Source organism: Excalfactoria chinensis, chromosome 2 (assembly GCF_039878825.1).
Source record: "Excalfactoria chinensis isolate bCotChi1 chromosome 2, bCotChi1.hap2, whole genome shotgun sequence".
Lineage (NCBI taxonomy): Eukaryota > Metazoa > Chordata > Aves > Galliformes > Phasianidae > Excalfactoria > Excalfactoria chinensis.
This window is the reverse complement of record NC_092826.1, coordinates 137,342,138-137,361,481: the sequence shown is the minus strand read 5'-3', so window position 1 is coordinate 137,361,481 and position 19,344 is coordinate 137,342,138. Positions and strand designations below refer to the sequence as shown.

The 19,344-nt window shown below is 48.5% G+C and overlaps 1 protein-coding gene across 3 annotated transcripts in view; it reads right to left on the bottom strand.

The window, feature by feature from the left end:
• Nucleotides 1-19,344, bottom strand: part of LOC140248163 (mitogen-activated protein kinase kinase kinase 3-like) — a 54,479-nt gene that overhangs the window by 7,875 nt on the left and 27,260 nt on the right. Inside the window, exons 4-10 of one of the 3 annotated variants that reach the window (XM_072328649.1) lie at nt 17,400-17,443; nt 16,398-16,497; nt 12,142-12,255; nt 11,003-11,114; nt 6,408-6,541; nt 3,395-3,468; nt 1,385-1,452 (exon numbers count right to left, since the gene is read on the bottom strand). In XM_072328649.1, coding sequence (XP_072184750.1) covers nt 1,385-1,452; nt 3,395-3,468; nt 6,408-6,541; nt 11,003-11,114; nt 12,142-12,255; nt 16,398-16,497; nt 17,400-17,443 — 646 coding nt within the window. The remainder of the gene's footprint in view (nt 1-1,384; nt 1,453-3,394; nt 3,469-6,407; nt 6,542-11,002; nt 11,115-12,141; nt 12,256-16,397; nt 16,498-17,399; nt 17,444-19,344) is intronic. The other 2 variants (XM_072328651.1, XM_072328652.1) reach the window with 2 other exon arrangements.

Below are 19,344 nucleotides of genomic sequence, written 5' to 3'. Positions count from 1 at the left end.
ATAATGTTCATCTGCAGAGCCAGGCGTTTGTATACCACATGCTGGTGTACAGCATTTGGGCAGGTATCCCTGCCTGCTATTTCTTCTCAGCTGTGACTCCAAGATGGAGATCAGTTTATACCCTCCAAGCTTTCATCCTCACTTGGGCTTATTTAGTACATATAGAAAGTAAAATAACACTGCAGTACAGATTAGACACAAGACTAGAAGAGATGGATGGACATGCAAGATAAGAATGTATTTTTTAACTTTAATTAAACAACAAAAGCATCACGGGAAGGCATCGCTGGTAGCACTGAATGACTTGAGATGAAAATATCTGTCATTTCCCCCCATCTTTCACCTCCTGTTTTTCCTCCATCCAACTGGAATGACACAGCCCGTGCTGATGGGTTGTTTGTCTTAGCTCCGGGCCAGCAGCCACTCCTGGGAGAGCAGGCCTGGCCTCGGCCTCCTGCAGCATTATTTCCCCATGACAGCAGCATATAATGGCTGAAATATGGTCAGCAAGAAGAGCAGCAAGGACGGGTCAAGAGGTTCTCAGCGAGCCACGTGTGAGCAACAACGCCGAGTGACATCTCAAAGCACAGCGCCTCCCCCACCACCGGGGGGGTTAAACATTGGGACACAGACAGACTGCTTCATCTCTACAGCTCAGTCTCTAAACGCTGCTCCTGGCCAGCACTGTCTTAATGTGCTGAGGCTGACTGCCATTTGTTCGTTCTACACAGTGAAAGCCACGACGTTATAGTTTCCATGACTTAAGCAGGTGGATGTTGGGGATTAAGCAGTAACCTGTGATCCCTGCAAGTTACCCAACGCAGTGTTACAGATTCTGCCTCTTCCAAATCCAAGTGGAAGAGGTATAACTCCCCAGAGGGTTTGGGCCTTGGTTTGCTGTGTATTAAGTAAGTATCCTGACTTCAGAAACAAAAGATGATGCCACAAGGCTGTCTCCAGCTTCTCGGCACCTCACAGCTGTCTCCAAAACCAATTCAAGACCCACTCAGCGCCCTCCTCCAACACAGAGCTCATCTTTGGTCTTGCAACAGCTTTATTTCCTTGCATCTACTGACTTCAGGGGCTTGACTACACAGTTTAGACAGTTGTTGCTATAAATTAATTACTGAATGAGTCCAAAGGCCCTTCAGTGCTACCACTACTGCAGAGCCAACAAGAGTTAACGACAGCAAGGAGAACCCTGTCTGTGTCTGATGCTCTGGGTCTTCTGTTTTGACAGAATGTTCGTGTTTGATCATTGCTGGCTCATTCCCGAAGTGTAACCGCAGCAGTGGAGATGATTTGCTTGTTGCTTTTTGTGCAGTAGCATCTCTCTTTCTTAACTACCTGCTTTCAACAAACCCAAACCTCCCTCCATGCTTACCCATGCAATCAAGAGCGTCTTTGGGATGACTCTTCCTTCCAGGAACAGGGGTTTGTGTAAAGGGAGGGCTGCATGGGGGAAAAACATATATATGTTATTATATCAGAAGGGCTGCGAAATCAGTTAAGAAGTGATTACATGCAGAAAGGCCAGGCTACACAGCAAGGTGCACTGATCACTGGTCAGCCCTGCCCACCAAACTGAGTTCTCATTCTCAGTCTTCACAAGACTGAAGACTTCTCCTAACACACTCACACACCAGATGGCACAGAAGGAAAGCTGCACGTTTCTCTTGCCTCGATGTCAAGTACTCATTTGTGTGAACATTGCTTATTTGATGTGGTTTTCCATAGTGTTTGATTCATGCAGGTCTCCTCTTTTCTGTACCATCATCCCCCAAATTCCTCATGCAAGGAAATCTACACTTCCACTGCGCACACACGTTCTGTGAGCACACGAGGAGGGAGGGAGCAGGCTCACTGATCCCAGGCAAGTACATCAAATGATGTCAAACAAAAGATATTGGGAAAACACTGCATGAGGATGAATGCAGATGGCGCCGGGCAACCTCATTGCTGCCTGATTTAATGGCTGGCAACCCTGCCCATGGCTGGAATGATTGTCTTTGAGGTCCCTTCCAACCCAAGCCACTCTATGACTCTATGATATGGCCTCACTCATCTTCATTTCAGATTCTGTGAAGGCCAGGGAGCCGACCTGGACAGATTGCTTTTCCACTCTGCCTCCTTTCCTCTTAATAAATGGACATAGTAGTAGAAAATTACTTTGCAAAGCACGCAGAAATCTATCCATTCCAAATCTGATCACAGCGGCTTTGCTTCAAGGAGGAGGCACTGACTGTGTTCTCTCAGTGCCAGACTGGTCGCCCTGCCTGGTGACCAGCTCTGCCCTCTGGAGGCTAATGCCATCTCACACAATTAGCAGCAGGGATTCAGCTACCCTTTTCCAGAGTCATAGAATCCTGAGTTGGAAGGAACCCAAAGGGATCAGCAAGTCTATCTCCTGATTCCAAACAAGGCAATGCGTGCTAAAGATTCACACTTCCTCCTTTTCCTACCTTTGAAGAATATGGCCCTCCTCATTTCCAGCTCTCTAGACCCAATGACTGAACACAGCTATGCACACAAGACCCTCTTGCCAACATGCCTAATGCTCTTCACTCAGTTCACAAAAAAAAGCATTACAACCAAACTGTGCTTCTCTTGTTTGGTAGCAAAGTCTATGCAAAAAGCAAAGCTGGGGCACAGAGGCTGGGAACACAAAGAGATCAGTTTCGATGCATCCGTAACAATGAGCAAATCCATCAGAGGCAAATATTAAAAGCCGCAGAAAGGAAATGGACCTTAATGCTGAGACAGATCCAAAGTGCACGGAGTCACAAACCCAAAGCACGCCACACAATCAAATCAACACAGCGCAGACCTGCTGGAACACAGCCCTGGTGCTGCATGGCAAAAGCAGTGGAAAAAAAAAAAAGGAGGAAAATAAAATAAAAGCTTTGATGTGGATTAAAAATAAAATAAAAATAGAAGTATGTATTGCTTCCCAAAAGGACACTGTGTCTTATATACAGCCTGCCATGCACAGCAGCAAACGTACAGCCGCTCTGCACGTGTGAACTTGGACCAGCCATGCTGAGTATTGAACTGCCGCCTGCCTCAGTACAATGTGTCCCAGTTGCTTCCTGCAGAGAAGCTAAACTTAGCCATTGCTCGTCTGGTGTCCTCAGTGCCTTGATTGACACATCTGTGGCTGCTGGCAGCACCCAGGGCCTGCCAAATGGATGAGCAGTCAATGGAAAGCAGACAGCATGCCCAGAGAGGGGCAGAAAAGAGGATAACACAGTGATGACCCAGTGACTGCAGAAAGGCAGAGGGGTGAAACAGGGATCTGGCTGAGGCACAAAGGGGCAGGCTACTCTGTGCAGCTAAGATTACTGCAGTGTAAATCATAACGTAGCACCTGTAAGCACGGCGGTGTGCAACTCACCTGTCCACAGACCTGTCCAGCGACTGGCAGCTCCCAGACATCGACCCATCGGGGCTGATGAAAGCTTCAAGCATCTGTCAAGGAAGGAAAAGGAAAACCAATGAAGTAACAGGTGAGAATACGGCTCTTCAAGCTCCACTGCTAATGAACATCTGCAGGATACAGACCAACTTTTCTCCAATGAAACCAGCTGATTTTCACCAGCTGATCCTGGCCCCACAAGAACAGAATAACAGAAGCTTTCTTTGCGTAAGAAGTTCATCTGTGATACCTCCTTTGGATTATTATTATTATTATCAATTGTATTTCATAGAATCATAGACTCGCTTGAGTTGGAAGGGACCCGAAAGGCCATCTGGTCCAACTCCCCTGCAATGAACAGGGACACCCACAGCTCCATCAGGTGCCCAGAGCCCCCCAGCCTGACCTTGGGTGTCTCCAGGGATGGGGCATCACCACCTCTCTGGTCAACCTGTGCCTGTTCCTCACCGCCCTTATCATAATAATCTTTTCCTTATATCCAGGCTAAATCACCCCTCTTCTAGTTTGAAAACATTTCTCCTTGCCCTATTTGCTAGCAGGGAAGCTGAGGTAGAGCTAATAAGCACCCTGATGTTCAAAGCGTGTTGAGAAATCAATGAGAGCCAAAGCGCTCAAAGTATTCCTAAGGAAAAAGAAAGATGAAAAAGCAAATCGAGATACAAACAGTGTGCCCAAGGCTGAGGGGATGTTGTGCACACAGCCAGGACTGTGGCCATGGGCTCCTGCCTCCCCCTGGCACACGAGACCAAGCCTCCCACTCTGGTGATAAGCAAAGCATCATCAGGGCTGTTGGCTGGAGGAACTGGCTTGGCTCTCACTGGCTCAGTGAGTCAAAAGCTACATTTGTGTTGCTTCCTGGATGAGACATTGTACTGGACGGGGTTATTTATAGCTGGCTAGTAACAATAGAGGTTTTGTCTTGAGTGGTAAACCTAGGGGCTATGTGCACTTCCAGCCCAGGGCCAGCTTGTTGCCGGGAAAGCAGAGCAGAGGATGGCTGAGCACCACATGGAGTTACCCCTTCCTGGCTCCCAGGCCCTTCTCCTTCCTCACGTACAGGGCAGCCTCTCCATTTCCATGTGCTGTTTCTGTGCTATACCTCCTTGAGTGGTTGTCATAACAGCTCGCATAGTTTTGGCAGTCCCAATTGGAAAGTCTGATTTTCCTCTGATTCCCAAGACCTTACCCCAAAGCCTCACGCTTTGAAAAGCAGCAGCCGAAGAGGAGCAAGTTCCCTGCTTAGCCCCCATCCCATCTCTGCCAACCACGCCAGCTCTCTCCCAGTAGAGATGCCGAGTGATGACACGGACTTAAAAGCCTGGAAACAGAACTAGGAATCTTAGCACAGGATAATGTGTGGAGTCACCATCCCTGGAGGTGTTCCAGAACTGTGGAGATGTGGTACTGAGGGACGTGGTCAGCGGGCATGGTGTGTGGTGTGGTCAAAGATCAACAGATGATCTTTGAGGTCTTTTCCAACCTTGATGAACTCTGTGATTCTACAAAGACCTCAGTTACATCACCCACAGTGAGGCATCCCACAAAAGAAAAGAAGCATCTCCTTGCAAGTCCTTTTACAGCAGGTATGTTTCAAAGCTGCACCCCAAGAACATCCTGAGAGCAACCCATGGGAAAAACTATGGCTGTTCAATGAGGAGAGAAAGGAAGGAAAGAAAAAAAGTCCTTTTTCCTGCCTTTAACTTGTCAGTGCACACATCCAACCACCTCTAGGAAAAGACAGTGGGCCACCCATGGCGTGATGCTGGGGGAGCATCTGGGAACCTTCATCAGGAGCAGAGCTAATGCAGCACCATTAACAATCAACGCAACCGGGCTGACTTACACCCCAGGGGGTTCAAGCAGACCCTCCTCCTGCACACACACACTTTGTCTTAATCCTCCTAAACGTGTTTGGAAGTCATGTGGAAACAATAGAAAGGCAGCCTTTGGCTGCAAGCAGCACGAGACACATCTGCACTCCGACTCTGCCAAGACTCACCCGGAGTGACTTCTCATTTTATTAATGGCTGTAGAATAAACCATCAAAAACACAGCTTTGCCATGGAAACACTGGCACAGCCCACGCTCAAGAACAGAGCCAGGGAGTGCTCCATGAGTGCAGGAGACATGCATTCCCTCGGGGAAGACCTTGGGAGACGTCACAGCAGCCCGCTGGAGTGAGCAACCGTGCTCAGTGCCTTCCTGAAGTCCCTCCAGGTCCCTCCTGTGACTTGGTGCTCTCTTTCCAAGAGCTCTGTAAAACTGAACCTTGCACCCAGACAGCCCACAAAGTGCAGGGTGCCACACATCCTAAGTTCTTTGGAGCTACAGCTTGAGCAGAGATGCAAGCAGAGAGGGAGGTACGTGCTCTTCCTGGTCAATGGCCACACTAAGTTCACCCCTTTGTGAAGGGAACTGATTTGAGACAGAGGTTCTGCTCATCACTCTGCATTAAATCTAGCAGCTCTTTTATTACCGAGGGACTGAGATATACAAAGTGCTTAATAAGGGAAAAGGAAAAAAAACAACAGGGGAAGGAGAGAGACAAAAAAAAATACAGAGACACTGCAGGCAGAGCCAAGGACTGCAGCCAGAGCTCAGGCAGAAACAGCACATGGGAAGAGAGCTGCTGACATCCCCAGGCTGTTGCAATCGCAGGCAATCATTTGCTTGGCACACTCCCTTGTCATCCCAGGATCCGGGAAGGCCGTGGCCACAAGAGCTTGGCAGCTGGTGTGCACGTGTGTGCCAGAGCTCCTCCGGTGCTACCTGGAGTGTCAGAGCATGCTGCAGTCACTGCCACAGCTAGTTGTAGGGTTCCTAGAAATCACGTTTCTGGAGCACGTTAAGCCCACAGGAAAAATCTGGCCTGAGGACCACAGGCGATTTAGAAGCAAGAAGGATGCTCGCAATGCAGAATGCGTTGCGCCCACTTCAACCCACATGCATTTACCCCACCAGCCCCACTTACATTTTGATCCATGGTCTCGGGGATGAACTCGCCCTCGCTGTTGATGCTGGTGTAGGAGCCCTGGCGAGCGATCTGCTGCTGCTCCTCAGGAACACTCCCTGGGGGTGGAGAGCTCCGGCCAGTGTGCAGAGAGCCTAGGAGATGGGGAAGTCAATGGTCAATGAGAGAAGGACTCACTGCATTGAAGTCCTGCCACAGACCATGGTCACAGACCTGGCTGAGCTGTAGATGTCCCTGTTAACTGGAGGGGAGTTGGACTAGATGATCTTTAAAGGTCCCTTCGAACTCAAACAATTGTATTACTCTATGATCTTCCAGAGATATTGCTGAGATTGAACTTTTGGAAGAGAATGGAAGATCTAGAGAGGCAATGCTGTTCATGAGCACCTACAAAGCTTTTCTACCTGGGACAGTTTCTCTCCACAGGGCCACACAACACCCATAGCTTTCAGCCTACCCTGGCTCCTAAGAGCTGTGCCCTGTGTCTGGATACTCCATCAATACCAGAAAGTAAAAGGACTCCCAGATCTTAGTTGTGATGGAGGTCTCCCCGCTCAGGGCTGAAGCTTTAACTGGTCTGCAATGTGCAGGGTCCATCCTGTAATGAAAAGCCAATACAACACTTCCACCTCTGCTGCTGCTCTTCTGCAGCACAGTTACAGGGCCAGATTGATCTCTGGCATAAATCCATCACTGTGATCAACACCACAAACCTCTCACTTAAGCCGATACGCATCAGGAGCTGCTAACGTTAACAGCATCACTCCAATATAAAAGACCATTCAATCAGGCTTACTGGATTTACACCAAACACAGAGATATCTGTCCCACAGTCCATCTCCCTCCAGGTTCCTCGCTCAAGCTTTATAAATAAAAGCCTTTGAGAGGCCTTTTTTTTTTCCTTCTTCCTATTTTCTCCTTCGCAGGTTTCCTGCAGGATGAGAGCACAGCAAATCAAAGTCCAACTGAAGTAAGGCCAAGATCAAGGAGAGAGACTCTCCTGAGCTGCAGTGCACATAATGAGCTGGCTTTCCACCAGCCCGAAAAACAAAACCAGTTGGGAAAGTACGGCATCCTCCCCTTGAAGACATATAAACAAATGCTTAACCATTAAGAGATTGGGCACAATGTTATCATCTCATTTGTGCTGCATGAAGACATCATCTTGCTCCAAAAAGCCTCTCACTGGTCTGACATGGTGTTACTGCTGCGTCTTAGCTCTGCTGAGCATCTCTATTCCTGCTGCTCCCAAGGTTGGGTCTGCTCATGCATTGATGTCATCCCTCACTACCACAGCCCACCCACAGCCCAGGTCTTCAAGTCAGGGTCAACAAGAAGCTGAACATGCTCTGTTTGACTTTGGACCCAGAGAGCTGAGTGAGGTTTATCACAGTTATAAAGTCTTGGCATGATTTCACATTAAGCTTTTGCCTGGAACAACAACTTCCAGTCATCAGGTCAGTTATGTTTGACCTTCCAGTGTCACATTTCCTGCTACAAACTGCAGAAGGGGATGGGACAGTAACAACTTCTCAGCAGGCAAGGAAGTCAGGCAAAATGCCCGGGCATCTGCATGCCTGGGAACTGCTGGATCGAAGCAGATCCCTTTCAGCCAAGCAGTTCAGGTGGAAAAGCTGCTCAAAGTACCTCAAGGAGCACAGTTTGCTGAGCATTGGGTGCTGTGGCTGCATATCCCCACGTTCACTGTGCATGCCTACCTGCCCAAGAGGATTGGGAGCACAGCCTCAGAGGCCAGAGCTGATTTCCCCTTTCAAAGCACATGGCAGCCCTGTCTGACCCCACTAATGAAACCTCAGGCAATCTCAGCAGCACCAGTGGGGTCAGAAACAGAAAGCAGTGGCTGGGGAGAGAAGACACCTCTGATCTTTAATAAGCAGGCTTAACTAAGGCATGCTAAGGCAACATGAGGCATACTGGATGTATGAGATACTGCTGCTTTATCCACCCAGAGACATGAAAGAAGTGAGCCCAACATATCACAAATGGGCTTTGCCTTGAACTAATACTCATGAAACAGCAGCAGCATCAGGCAGAGAGACGAGACCTCCAGGACTGTCCTCCTGGAGCCTATAGGGTTATATGGCAGCTCCAGAGCCAACAGGGAAGGGGTGAGCTCTGAGGCATACACTCGTAAGCCAGATGCTGGCCAGATCTCAGCAGCTCTGTTCAGGATTTCTGAACTCAGAGCAACTCCACAGATTGGCAGCAGCTGAGCATCTGACCTCAGTTACCCTTTGCAGCAAGGTGCTTTGCAGTGGGATTCCTGCTCCATGTTTCACACACTAATAGAAAGCCCTATACTTGAGGCTAGAGCACAGCATGTCCCAGGCAGGGTGAACCAGGCCAGCATGGAGCCTTACAGTCACTGCTGGCTTCTACTGGGTTTTTTTTTCATGTTCCTTTCTGTTATTTTTATTTAAGAAGTGCCTTTCATGCTGTATGTGCTGAGTTCTTGGTGCTGCACGTACAAACAGCTCCCCTGTGCCAGGCTTGGCTTCCTTCAGCCACCTTGTTCCCTGGCCTCACCCCTTCCCTGCCCTGGCAGATCCCTTCCCAAAACTTTATCCATCACTGACCAACATCAAGCAGTTGTCCTGATGCAGAAGAGAAACCCTATAAAAGCAAGGGCCGGGCAGGGCTTGTTGACAGCTGCTTGTGCTCACAGCTGCAGTCACAGAGAGTCCAGCCCTGAATGATGTTGCCCCAGAGCCAAATGAAGGACGTGACACCAAGATGTGTTGTTCTTCCAAGCCCTGGTGGGAACACGGGGCTCAGGACACGGTGGCACAATAAACAGATAGAAACTTGCAGGAAATTCCTCACCAACAAGCTGTGGCTGGCATGGGGAGCTCTGAGCAGATTGACCAAATCTCCTTCCACTTATTTTTTAGTGGGATGCTTCCAAGTCTTCCTCCTCTCCATGCTGACCCTTTGAGGATGAATGCCTACATAGTAATTTAAGGCAAACTTTAGGGTACATGTAATAAACTAAAGGGGACAGTGTCCACATTTCTAACTTGAAGGTAACTGACAAGCTGTCCACAGGCGAAGTCTTCTCTCAAAACAGGGAGGAGGTTCAACCACCACGATTTCCACCCATGCTACCCCAGCTGGTACCTGGGCACAGCCAGGGCTGGTCAAGTACATCAGCTGCCAGCCAGCACTTGTGCCCTGACCCCATGAGTTTAATGGCACAGATATTGCCATCATGCTCATGTTTTTCAGAGTCACCCATCCAGCCCCACGCCACCAAAGCCTATTTCCCCCACAGTGCCCTTATACTCCTTTCTGCACTACGTTCCTCACTGAGCACGACCCAAAGCCACTCTATGATTCCACGTTCACACCATCAAATACCCCAAAGCAAAGAGGAAAAGGATGCCTCGCTCTGCACCATCTCTTCCCAAAGGTCACCGTTTGCTGGCGTGGGAATAAAGAATCAAGCCTTTAGCAAACGTTTCCCATCAAGAATTGATTCCAGAACGGGGCTCATGAATAAACTAGTGGATAATGTTGTGAAAGCTGCCCTCACTTATCCGAAAATGCAGAACCCCAGTAGATTTTAGACCACATTTTCTGGCACTCAGCTGAACGTTTTCAGATGCCGGTCACCACAAGGTTGGAACATTTTCCTCTTCCAATAAAAAAACCGAGTGTGTGTGTGTGTGTGTGTGTGTGTGTGTGTGTGTGTGGTGGGGGTGTTTCACTGAAAACGTTTATGAGAAAATAATATTGACTCTGCAGAAGGTTTTTTAGGGACAAGGAACCGAGACATTTTCTGTCCAGCTGAAACAAAAATAGCCAAATATCTTCCCCAGAACATCTACCCCCTTCGAAAGTGCTCGTGCCAACGACATGCAGTTTTATGAGCGCTCACTGCTGCTATCGAGGCAGAGTCAGCAGAAAAACATGAGCAACACTGAGAACATGACCCCGAACCACCTCTTTCTATAACATCACTTCTATAACATGGCTTGCAACTGCAAGAGGAGGTGTTCATCCTACAGGAGCCTCGGTCTTTTAGGATAGATACCCTTTGACTACTCACAAAGCTCAGTGAAATCCCCTGTCTGTGGACACAATGTATGCTCATCTCTGCCTGTCGAAAGCCAGATCTTCAGCTTTATGCTCCACATGGACAGCCACCCTCGCTGAAGTTTCTGCCCAACTACTTGATAACCCGTCTCTGTTTCAAGAGGTCAAAAATGGCATCTGCAAGACTGCAAACAGCTCCCACAATGGGCTGCTGTAGCTTCATAGAGCCTGCATTGCTCCAGAGAGGTCTGGTGTGCTCCTACCATGCGGAGGGCTCAGTGCAATCTGTGCTCAGACAGCAAGACATACAGTAAGATGTAAATAGTAAGAAAAGGCCGAAGCCTGTTGTATAAACCAGTGAGAAAGTCTAACTTAGCAAGAATCAATCTTCGCACTAGCACAGCAATAAGCAGGATCAATTCTGCCCATTACGCCTGGTTCACACCAGACCATAATACCTCCAGGACTGTGACAGGAGAGGGACGGCAGCCCTGCCTGTAACAGCACACACACCCCACAGGGCACTGCATTTCACTGACCTGTTGAATACTTCCGTGTCCTCTCAGAGTCCTTGTACAAGGATCCCATGATATCTCCCATGGACCTGGAGATCCTCATTTCGTGTTGCTTGCTGTTGTTTGGCTGCAGGAGCTGTGAATCACACAAAGGGAACCATCAGACCTTGCCAAAAGTCAGGCTTACATTGGTAAGACTTGGTAGTGGCAGAGCCTTGCTAACATAACGTGATAAAGTGCACTGGGATTTTGTGGTCGAAACTGCATTTCTTTACATGCAGAAGAATATTTACATGCTTCAGGAGAAGCTGGACCAACCTCAAAGGTGAGCACCAATCTACTGGGGCTGCCCTGCTCTTAGTAGCTGTCTTGTAATGCTGCAACGTTCCTGCAGCCAATAGGAGCAACAGGACTTGAGAAACCTCAATCAATGGCTCAGTTTTGCCTTGATACTCTGGTCCCTGCACCTCCCAAAAGGAGCAGAGAAGACCTAGGAGCTGCAGGCAGCAGCAGCAGCATGAGGACAAGCACTGTGGGTTTCAAGACTCTCAGCCTCTCCGGTACTTCTAGGAAATATAAGGAAGAAAGAGAGTTGCAACATCTGCAAATCCCTTGTTTTACAGCCTGTGCTTGGGGCAGAACGACATGTGCTTTGGCAAGGAGCACCGTGCAGGCGAGGTCAAGCTAATGGGCTTAACTGCAAAACCACTGAGCTCAAGAGAAAAAAAATAAAGATAAATAAATAAAAAGAGACAGTCCAGTCCTGCACAACACTGAAGGATTCTCTAGTTTGCCCTCCCCGGCCTTTAGTACTTCAGCATTGCATAACGGGAACAGTCCCCGTGCTGCCACCCAGCCTGGCAATGGTCAGCATCTACAAGGAGGGGATGCAGAGGGACGGTGACAGCATCCTTAGGTGGAAAGCACAGGGGGTGCCCCAGGGGTTAAACTTGTTTGAGGATGGTCAGGACAGGATTTAACCCATCAAAGGTTGCAGGAGGAGCAGGAAGGGGCTGATGCTGTGGGAGGATTTCAGAGCAGCTCAGCCAGAGCAGGGCAGATCCCCTGGTCCTTCTGAACTGACAAGAGACTCATTTCCACTCTCCGGCTCAACAAGGCGGCTAACTTTGGACACAAAAGAGCAGAGAAGGTGAACAGCTCACATTTGCTTTCTTTGGAGCGCTCACAAGGATCCGCAGGCTCTTCAGGGAAGGGCTCAGCTCCAACTGTTCCATCGCTTTGTCCAAGTCTTCCTGGGATTTCAGTGGGATCAGGAGCTGGAAGGGATTGAACAAACACCGGAGCACGGCAGTGTCACACAGTTGGGTAAACAAAGGAAGGCAGATCCTCACGGTGAGCAGCTTTTGGGATCTGGGGGGTGAGGGAGGAACCTGAGAAAGCGGATGGGAAACAAGAGCCCCCCGCCCCCCCCGAGCTCTGCTGTGCTCTTCCAAGTTCTCATCTACTGTGGAACAGACACAAAAGCTCACAACAAAAAACATCTGCGAGGAGAGAGCTTAAAGGTCACATCGCAAATTCAGCCAGTGGTCAGAGGAAAGAGCTGAGCTGAATCCTCAGGCTCACTGCCTGCTATTCTACGGCTGCTCTGACCTGGAGTTTGAGGGAAGGCCTGCAGCTACCCCACGTCAGATCAGCCCAGTGTGTTCCAGGCTTTGAAGAGCCTGGGTTTCCTCCCTGGAAGGCAACCACGCAATGGTGCTGCAGGAAAGCAGTGAGCTGCACCCATGCATCTCTTGTGGCAGATCCCGAGCTGCCTCCTTCCTGCTGCAGTCTGTGATATCAGATCATTGCCAACATTCCCAAATCAGAGCTTCAGTTCTTCCAGTGCAAAAAGGTGAGCGCTGCCTTCACTGCAAGAGACACTTGGACACCCAGAAGGACAATTTCTTGACAAGGTAAGCAGAGCAGAGAGCCAAACAACACCCTGTCTATGTGGCAGCCAAAAGTCCTGCTGTTTGTTTGGTAGGGGGCAGACTATCGCCCTCTCATCTCCAGAAGGAATATGACCCCCTGACACCGCTGTGTGATGTACCATGTACTGCAGATGGGCTGCAAAGAGTCCAGCATCCTCCACAGCTGCACTTCAGAGGGGTTCTGCAGCCTTCTGCTGCCCTGGGCTGAGATGAAAAACACAACTATTTGCCCTTCTTTCTGGGGCACTCTAACACCATAAAAGCTAAGCCTCAGCCTCTGTAGGTTGCCTAGGGCACTGGTACCATACCCAGCCAGTAGCATGGGATACTCTTGCCTGTGCCAAAGTACACAGTGGTTCTGCCTACCAAAGGGACCGAGTGGCCACAGCTGCCAGTAAAGCCCCAAAGGCCTCAGTGGAAGCTACAGCCCCACACTTCAAAAAGGCAGCTCTCTGGGTGATAAGAGTTCACACCACAACCACTCCTTGGATCAACTGCCCAAGAGGAAGGCACTCAAAAGCCGCCTGTGTCTCCCTTTTTGATCCTAGGGTGTCACCAGGGGTTTGGCTATCAGCCCGTAGGAAAATACACCTCAGACTGTGTGCATTAGGGCTGTGGGGATGACAAGGTCATTGGAAGGTCCTGGCCAAAGGAGACAAGGTTTCATCTCAGCTTTCAGACGGTCCACTGTATAAATGGTTAGACCACGGTTGAACTTCCAAGACCCTTGTGGTCACAGCAAACCATAGGCAGAAATGGCATTGATATGCCTCCAGATTCCACACAGGTGTCCCCAGACGGCCCGTTTCCTTACGCAGCAGAGCCTAAAGGATATTCTCTCAGTGTTCTACTTAATCCTCTTGAAGTTCACAAGAGTCCCACAGATGCATCAAGCAGGAAAAGCTTTCTCTGCTTGCCCAAACAGAAATGAGAGTGTTGGAGACCTGCTCCCCCTCACAAGCTGAACTCAGCTCTGAAGTGTAAGTATAGTCCCAGTTCTGACCCATCCCTTTAATAGGCTGCTCACAAGAGTTCAGAACTGCAATCCCTCAGATGCTGCTCTGAACAAAATGTTCTGCAGGTCACTCCATCTCACTCCAGTATCACAACATTAACACATTTGCATGCCTGCCTGAGAGAAGCCAAAAGTATCAGGCAGCAAGTGCCCTCCTGGAACAGGGACTGGGGTCAGTATTTAGCTTGGCTTTACCTATTGCCCATATCTGGCAAGTAGATTGGATGTAGGAATGGACTAGAAGCTCCATTTGGCTTCCAGACTGTGGCACATATGGATTAGAGCAGTAGGTACCTACTAGGCATGAAACTAAATACAGATCCACACAGAACCGTGGAAGCAAGCACCGGAGCAAACCTAACTGGGTTTATTCTGTCTATAGAATGAGCAGCTACAGACAGTAAAATTCACCTACACAAAATTCCTAATGCAGCTTCTGGAGTTTTTTCTTGCTCACAAACAGTGGGTTCCACTGGAACCTAATGTTATATTACAGGGCTTGGGAGTCAATCCCCTGCAGTCTAGGAAAGTGAGTTCAAAGGGTGAGTTTTCACCAACTGCAGCTGCATTGCGAGAACTCACTGCTAAGACACTGCAGAGAGCCAAAGAATAGTAGGAAATGGGGTTGGGGAAAAATCCGAGAGGTCAATTAGTTCATCTTCCTGCCCAGTGCCAGACCAACTGGCATCAACAATTCTCGACAAATGTTTGTTAAATACACTTTAAAACAATCCTCCTTCCCCACAACACAGCTTCTACCATTTCCCCGGGCTTTAACTCTCCTTAACCTCCTGAAATGATGATGTGAAATTGCCTCAGCAGTGACACGCAAAGGGAGGTGGTGGATCACCAAAGCTCAGTGCCCAAGGTCACCTCCCAAGCTGGTGATGGACACGGGGCAAGTGACTTAGTTACACTTGGAGCAGCTGGTTAGCAGTGCGTGCGGATGAAATTCAGACAGAGTTTGCTGTAGAAGTTGCTCCTTCAAGCCACAGCACAGCCAGCTTTCTGTAAGTCACTGTACCATGCTGCCAATAGGCCAGACTTTGCTGTCCTGCCCATCAGAAAGACAAGCCCAGCCTAGTGCTAACATGCAGACGTGCCCCATGCAGTACACCCACAGCCAGGCCCTGCTCTTATCTCTACCAGCCCAAACCCGTAGATTGCACGGTCCCACTAGGATGTGATTCATGTGTGCCCCTGCTCCACCCAGCTGGCATGCTCATCCCACCAATCTGGGCTGCACTAGGACAGTGACTGCCACTTACTGGGCTTCTGAATGGGGACTGCTGACTTCAGTGTAATTGCATTCTGCAAGGTTCTACGGCAAGAGAAACATTTAATGGCAATGAAGAGTTGCTGAAGAGAGAGTGAAACGTCACTGAAGTATATCTGTGATTGGGGTACCTCACAGACTACTGCTCCCAAAGGTATAGGTCCTCAAAAAGAGGCATTCTTACATATATAAAACAACAACACTAAAGGCCTTCCTCATCCCTGTGCTTCCTCATACCCCAAGCTCACGGTCCTGCTATGTGCTCTGCACAAGCCCAAGAATAGACTCTGACATGGGATAAAATGCATTTATTTAAGTTTCTATTTGCTGTTGTTGGAAAAAATTTCCTCTTCCAGTGGAAAGAAACCCGGAATGAAGTGAGTCATTCCCAAAGAATTCAATGGCAGGCTTTTCCCAGGAGGGCTGGCAGAGAATGCCCAAGATTAGAAACCAGACTCCATTCAAAGCTAAAGCCCAAAGGACACTTTGGTATCAGGAGGTATCTATTAATACAGAATAGGAACTTTCACTGGGTCTAATCTCCCATAAAGAAAAAGATAAAGCTCCCTTCACAGCCTCCCTTGTATTTCAATGAAAAGTTCTCACACGTTTGCAATTAATTCTTCAAGAAGTGAGCTGTCAAGGCAGATCCAGAAGGAACGGTGCCTACCTGTCATGTGAATCGTAGAGGCATAGAATCATGGAACGGCCCAGGTTGGAAGGGACCTCAAGGATCATGAAGCTCCAACCCCCCACCACAGGCAGGGCCACCAACCTCCACATTGAATACCAGCCCAGGCTGCCCAGGGCCCCATCCAACCTGGCTTTAAACACCTCCAGGGATGGACGGGGCATCCACAGCCCCTCCGGGCAGCTGTTCCAGCACTTCACCACTCTCATAGTAAAGAACTTCCCCCTGATATCCAACATTGTTCTGGGGGCAAGGACAAGAAATTTAGGTCATCATTTAATAAGCCTTGACTAAAGTCTTTTTAAGAGAGGGAAAGCCTGGCTTGGTGTCAGAGAATACAACTGAGCTATGTCTGTGCAACAGCTCTTGTATGCCCAGTAGCTGAAAGCCACAAAGTAAGATTACTTTTCATCACACACTAAATCATGGCCTTAAGAACAAATTACTGCTCAGCTCTGCCAGGTACCTCAAAACGCTCCTGTAACCATAAAGGGAAGAAGTACCTCATTGCTCATGCAGACTAAGTCCATCGTCTGTCCAAAAGCATCCGTGACTTTCTGCACCACCTCTTTGAATCTGACTGGTCTTGGAAACTGGATGATCCTGTATTTGCAAATAAAAAGGAGTTTCAGTTTAGTAAAACCACGGTGGGATTCAGCACCGGACAGACAGGTCAGAAATAAGGACTGGTGCTCTTCTATCACGAAGCACAAAACTTGCTCCTTGCTTTTACGCTCATACAAATGCTGCTCATCTGCTACGCCCAAGAAGAGACCCTTACCCAAAAGAGAAGAAGCCCTGGGTCATGCACTAGCAGGTGATTTATCACCTCCACATTAAAGTAAGTGGCTCTGAAGAGGGAACGGGGATGGAAAAGAGAGCGATGCAGTTTGGCATCCTGTAAATCTGCCTCTCCTGTACCATCGCAGTTACATAACAGCAGGTACAGTTTAGCCCTGCACTAACATTAATTTATTTCAAATGCAACTTGGACCATTAACCTACGAGTTCCCAGCTCCGTGTCCTGCCCTGCCACAGTCACTGAGCATCAAGCAGAGGTGATTCCATGAAAATGTCAAGCAAGGAAGGGCGTGCAAGCTTCGACTCCCAGCTCTATTTTTATGGGACCCATGCCTAAAATATGGTTATCTTAAGTAAGTGTCATAAGCTGCTAATAAAAGGACACACTGCTGTAGGCTTGCAGCTCAGCTCTGGTTCAGTAGAGCTCATGAACTGAGAAAAGGATCCAACCATGCACCCTACGTCCTTGGTAAGGGGCGTTTAATGACTTCCAGCTTGGAAGCACTTTGAGCGCCTGCAAACCCCAGAGGTCCTTATGGTGAGCAGGATGACGAGGCAAAGCTCTCACATATAAACTTATAGTTGATCTCAGGACTTCATCCTGCTGTGAGCTCATCGTCAGCTGGCAGAAGTCAGTAGGATGATGCTGGGTAAAAAGGGCAATTTGTCCCTGTACGCAGATGGGGACCAAGCTGGGTACATACCTTTTCTCTTCTTCGTATTCAAACTTGATCCTGACATTTCGCTGCTGAAAGAAAAAACAGGAAACAGTCAGGTCCCAGCTGGATCTAAAACTCACAGTAACACTCAGGGAAGCTCCCCTAACTCTGCTAGATGTCTTGTATATATAGGATCAAATTCAGGACCAATAGGACCCTCTATTACTTTGCTACCTACCCAAAAAGAAGGTCTTCTAAAAAGGGCACTTTCTCATCTGTGTAATGTTAATAATCTACATTAATACAACGGGGAAACTGCAAATGCTGTGAACTCATTTGAGAACAAGGCACTATAATCCAAGGGGTAAACACGATAAGTGTCTGATATGACAGACTGTCCCTCAGCGGTGCTCCCCAAGGCTTTATTTAGCCCAGAGCTTTCTTCTGAGAATCCAAAAGGCAAAAATCAGGCGATACCTTGAGGAACACAACAACACTTGGGACAAAGAAACAAGAAGAAAGTGAAAGCAAGCATCTTTTGGTGGCAGTGGAGAGATACAGCCTTGGATCTTAAAACCCAGCAGAGCTGGGGGCAACGGCTGCTGTTCTTATTTTGTTAGGGCATGCAAAATGCAAAGTGCATCCAGGCATCGCTGCTCCCTACAGAGTAAGCGTGCACCTTGAACTGACCTACTGCTCACCCCTAGAGAAACCATTAGATTCAACCAAAGAAATTCCAAAGATCTGTGGGCAGATTGGGAACGCAACCATGCAGTCACTAGCAAAAGCCACTTCTCCCATCTTCTCCTTGAGTATATTTAGCAGCTACTGTAAGACCACAAGGAGCTTTTTCATTCCTTCAGCTTCTCAGACTGAGTCTGGGCCAAGCATCCCCTGGGATCCTTTGGCTTGTGCCATGACTTTCCAATGGCATCCAAAGCAGATCAAAAACCCCTTTACTTTCCAGACCGCTTTTAACCACCTCAGCTAACCAGTTCTTTGCCCCACTAACCCACATCAGCCTCCTCAAACAGTGGCTTTCCTCCCATGGAGAAAAAAAGCACTCGCCATCTCCTTCAGAGGTGTGACTCCAAGAAGAACTGGGTCCCTTAGTGCCAGGGATAATCCCTGTCTGGGAGGGTGACAGCCCTTCCTGAGCAAGAGCCTTATCTCTAGCCCTGCATTTCCAGTGCATGAAGGCACACTTTCCATCTTCTCAGAGGGAAAGCAGAGGCTGCAGTGAAACAGCTTTGTCTCTTATGAGGAAAATGAGCTGGCCGGGTGTTTTTAGGTTTATTTTTAAACAGCCACCGAAGTTCAGGAAGTCGAGCCTAGAGGCAACTCAGTCAATAAAGCTTAAAAACCCTGGCAGATGCAGGGTAGCCCATTGCATCACTTGAAACACATCCTTTTGAGCACTGCTTGTGGCCTTTGTTGCGTTCCCTGGCAGAGCTGGAAGAACTCATATGTCACGAAATGGGACATTTCAGCAGTGCTATGAGCACTTCAGCATCTGCAGCCAGTTCCACAGGCCCACAATATTTGGACAGGTTTGCTTCTAGAGCCAGGTCCAAACCATAAAGGATACCAAAGTAGGTCTAAAAGAGTCCAAAAAAGAAGAGAAGACCATAACAGATCACTGCTGAAGATCCAAGTCACTACGGGTGGGACGGCCAATTCTGATGATCTCTTTGGAAGAGGGAAAAAAAAAAGAGACAGGCTCTTCTGTGCCATTTTTTATTTCATAATAAGATATTCATATATTTTAATCTGAAGGGTTTGGCTAATCCACCTCTCCTGGATGCTGGAAAGCAATCAGCCGGTGTGGATTCACAGCATGCAATTCCGCAGAGCCCTCCTCTAAACAAAGAGAGAAATCAGGGCGAGGAACTTTCGAGGTTTCTCCTTACAAAGGAGCAGGATGTGCAAGGGGAAGAGCTCACGCAGCTCCAGCCTCGCTGCAGGAAACCTTTCCAAACACGGGTTTCAC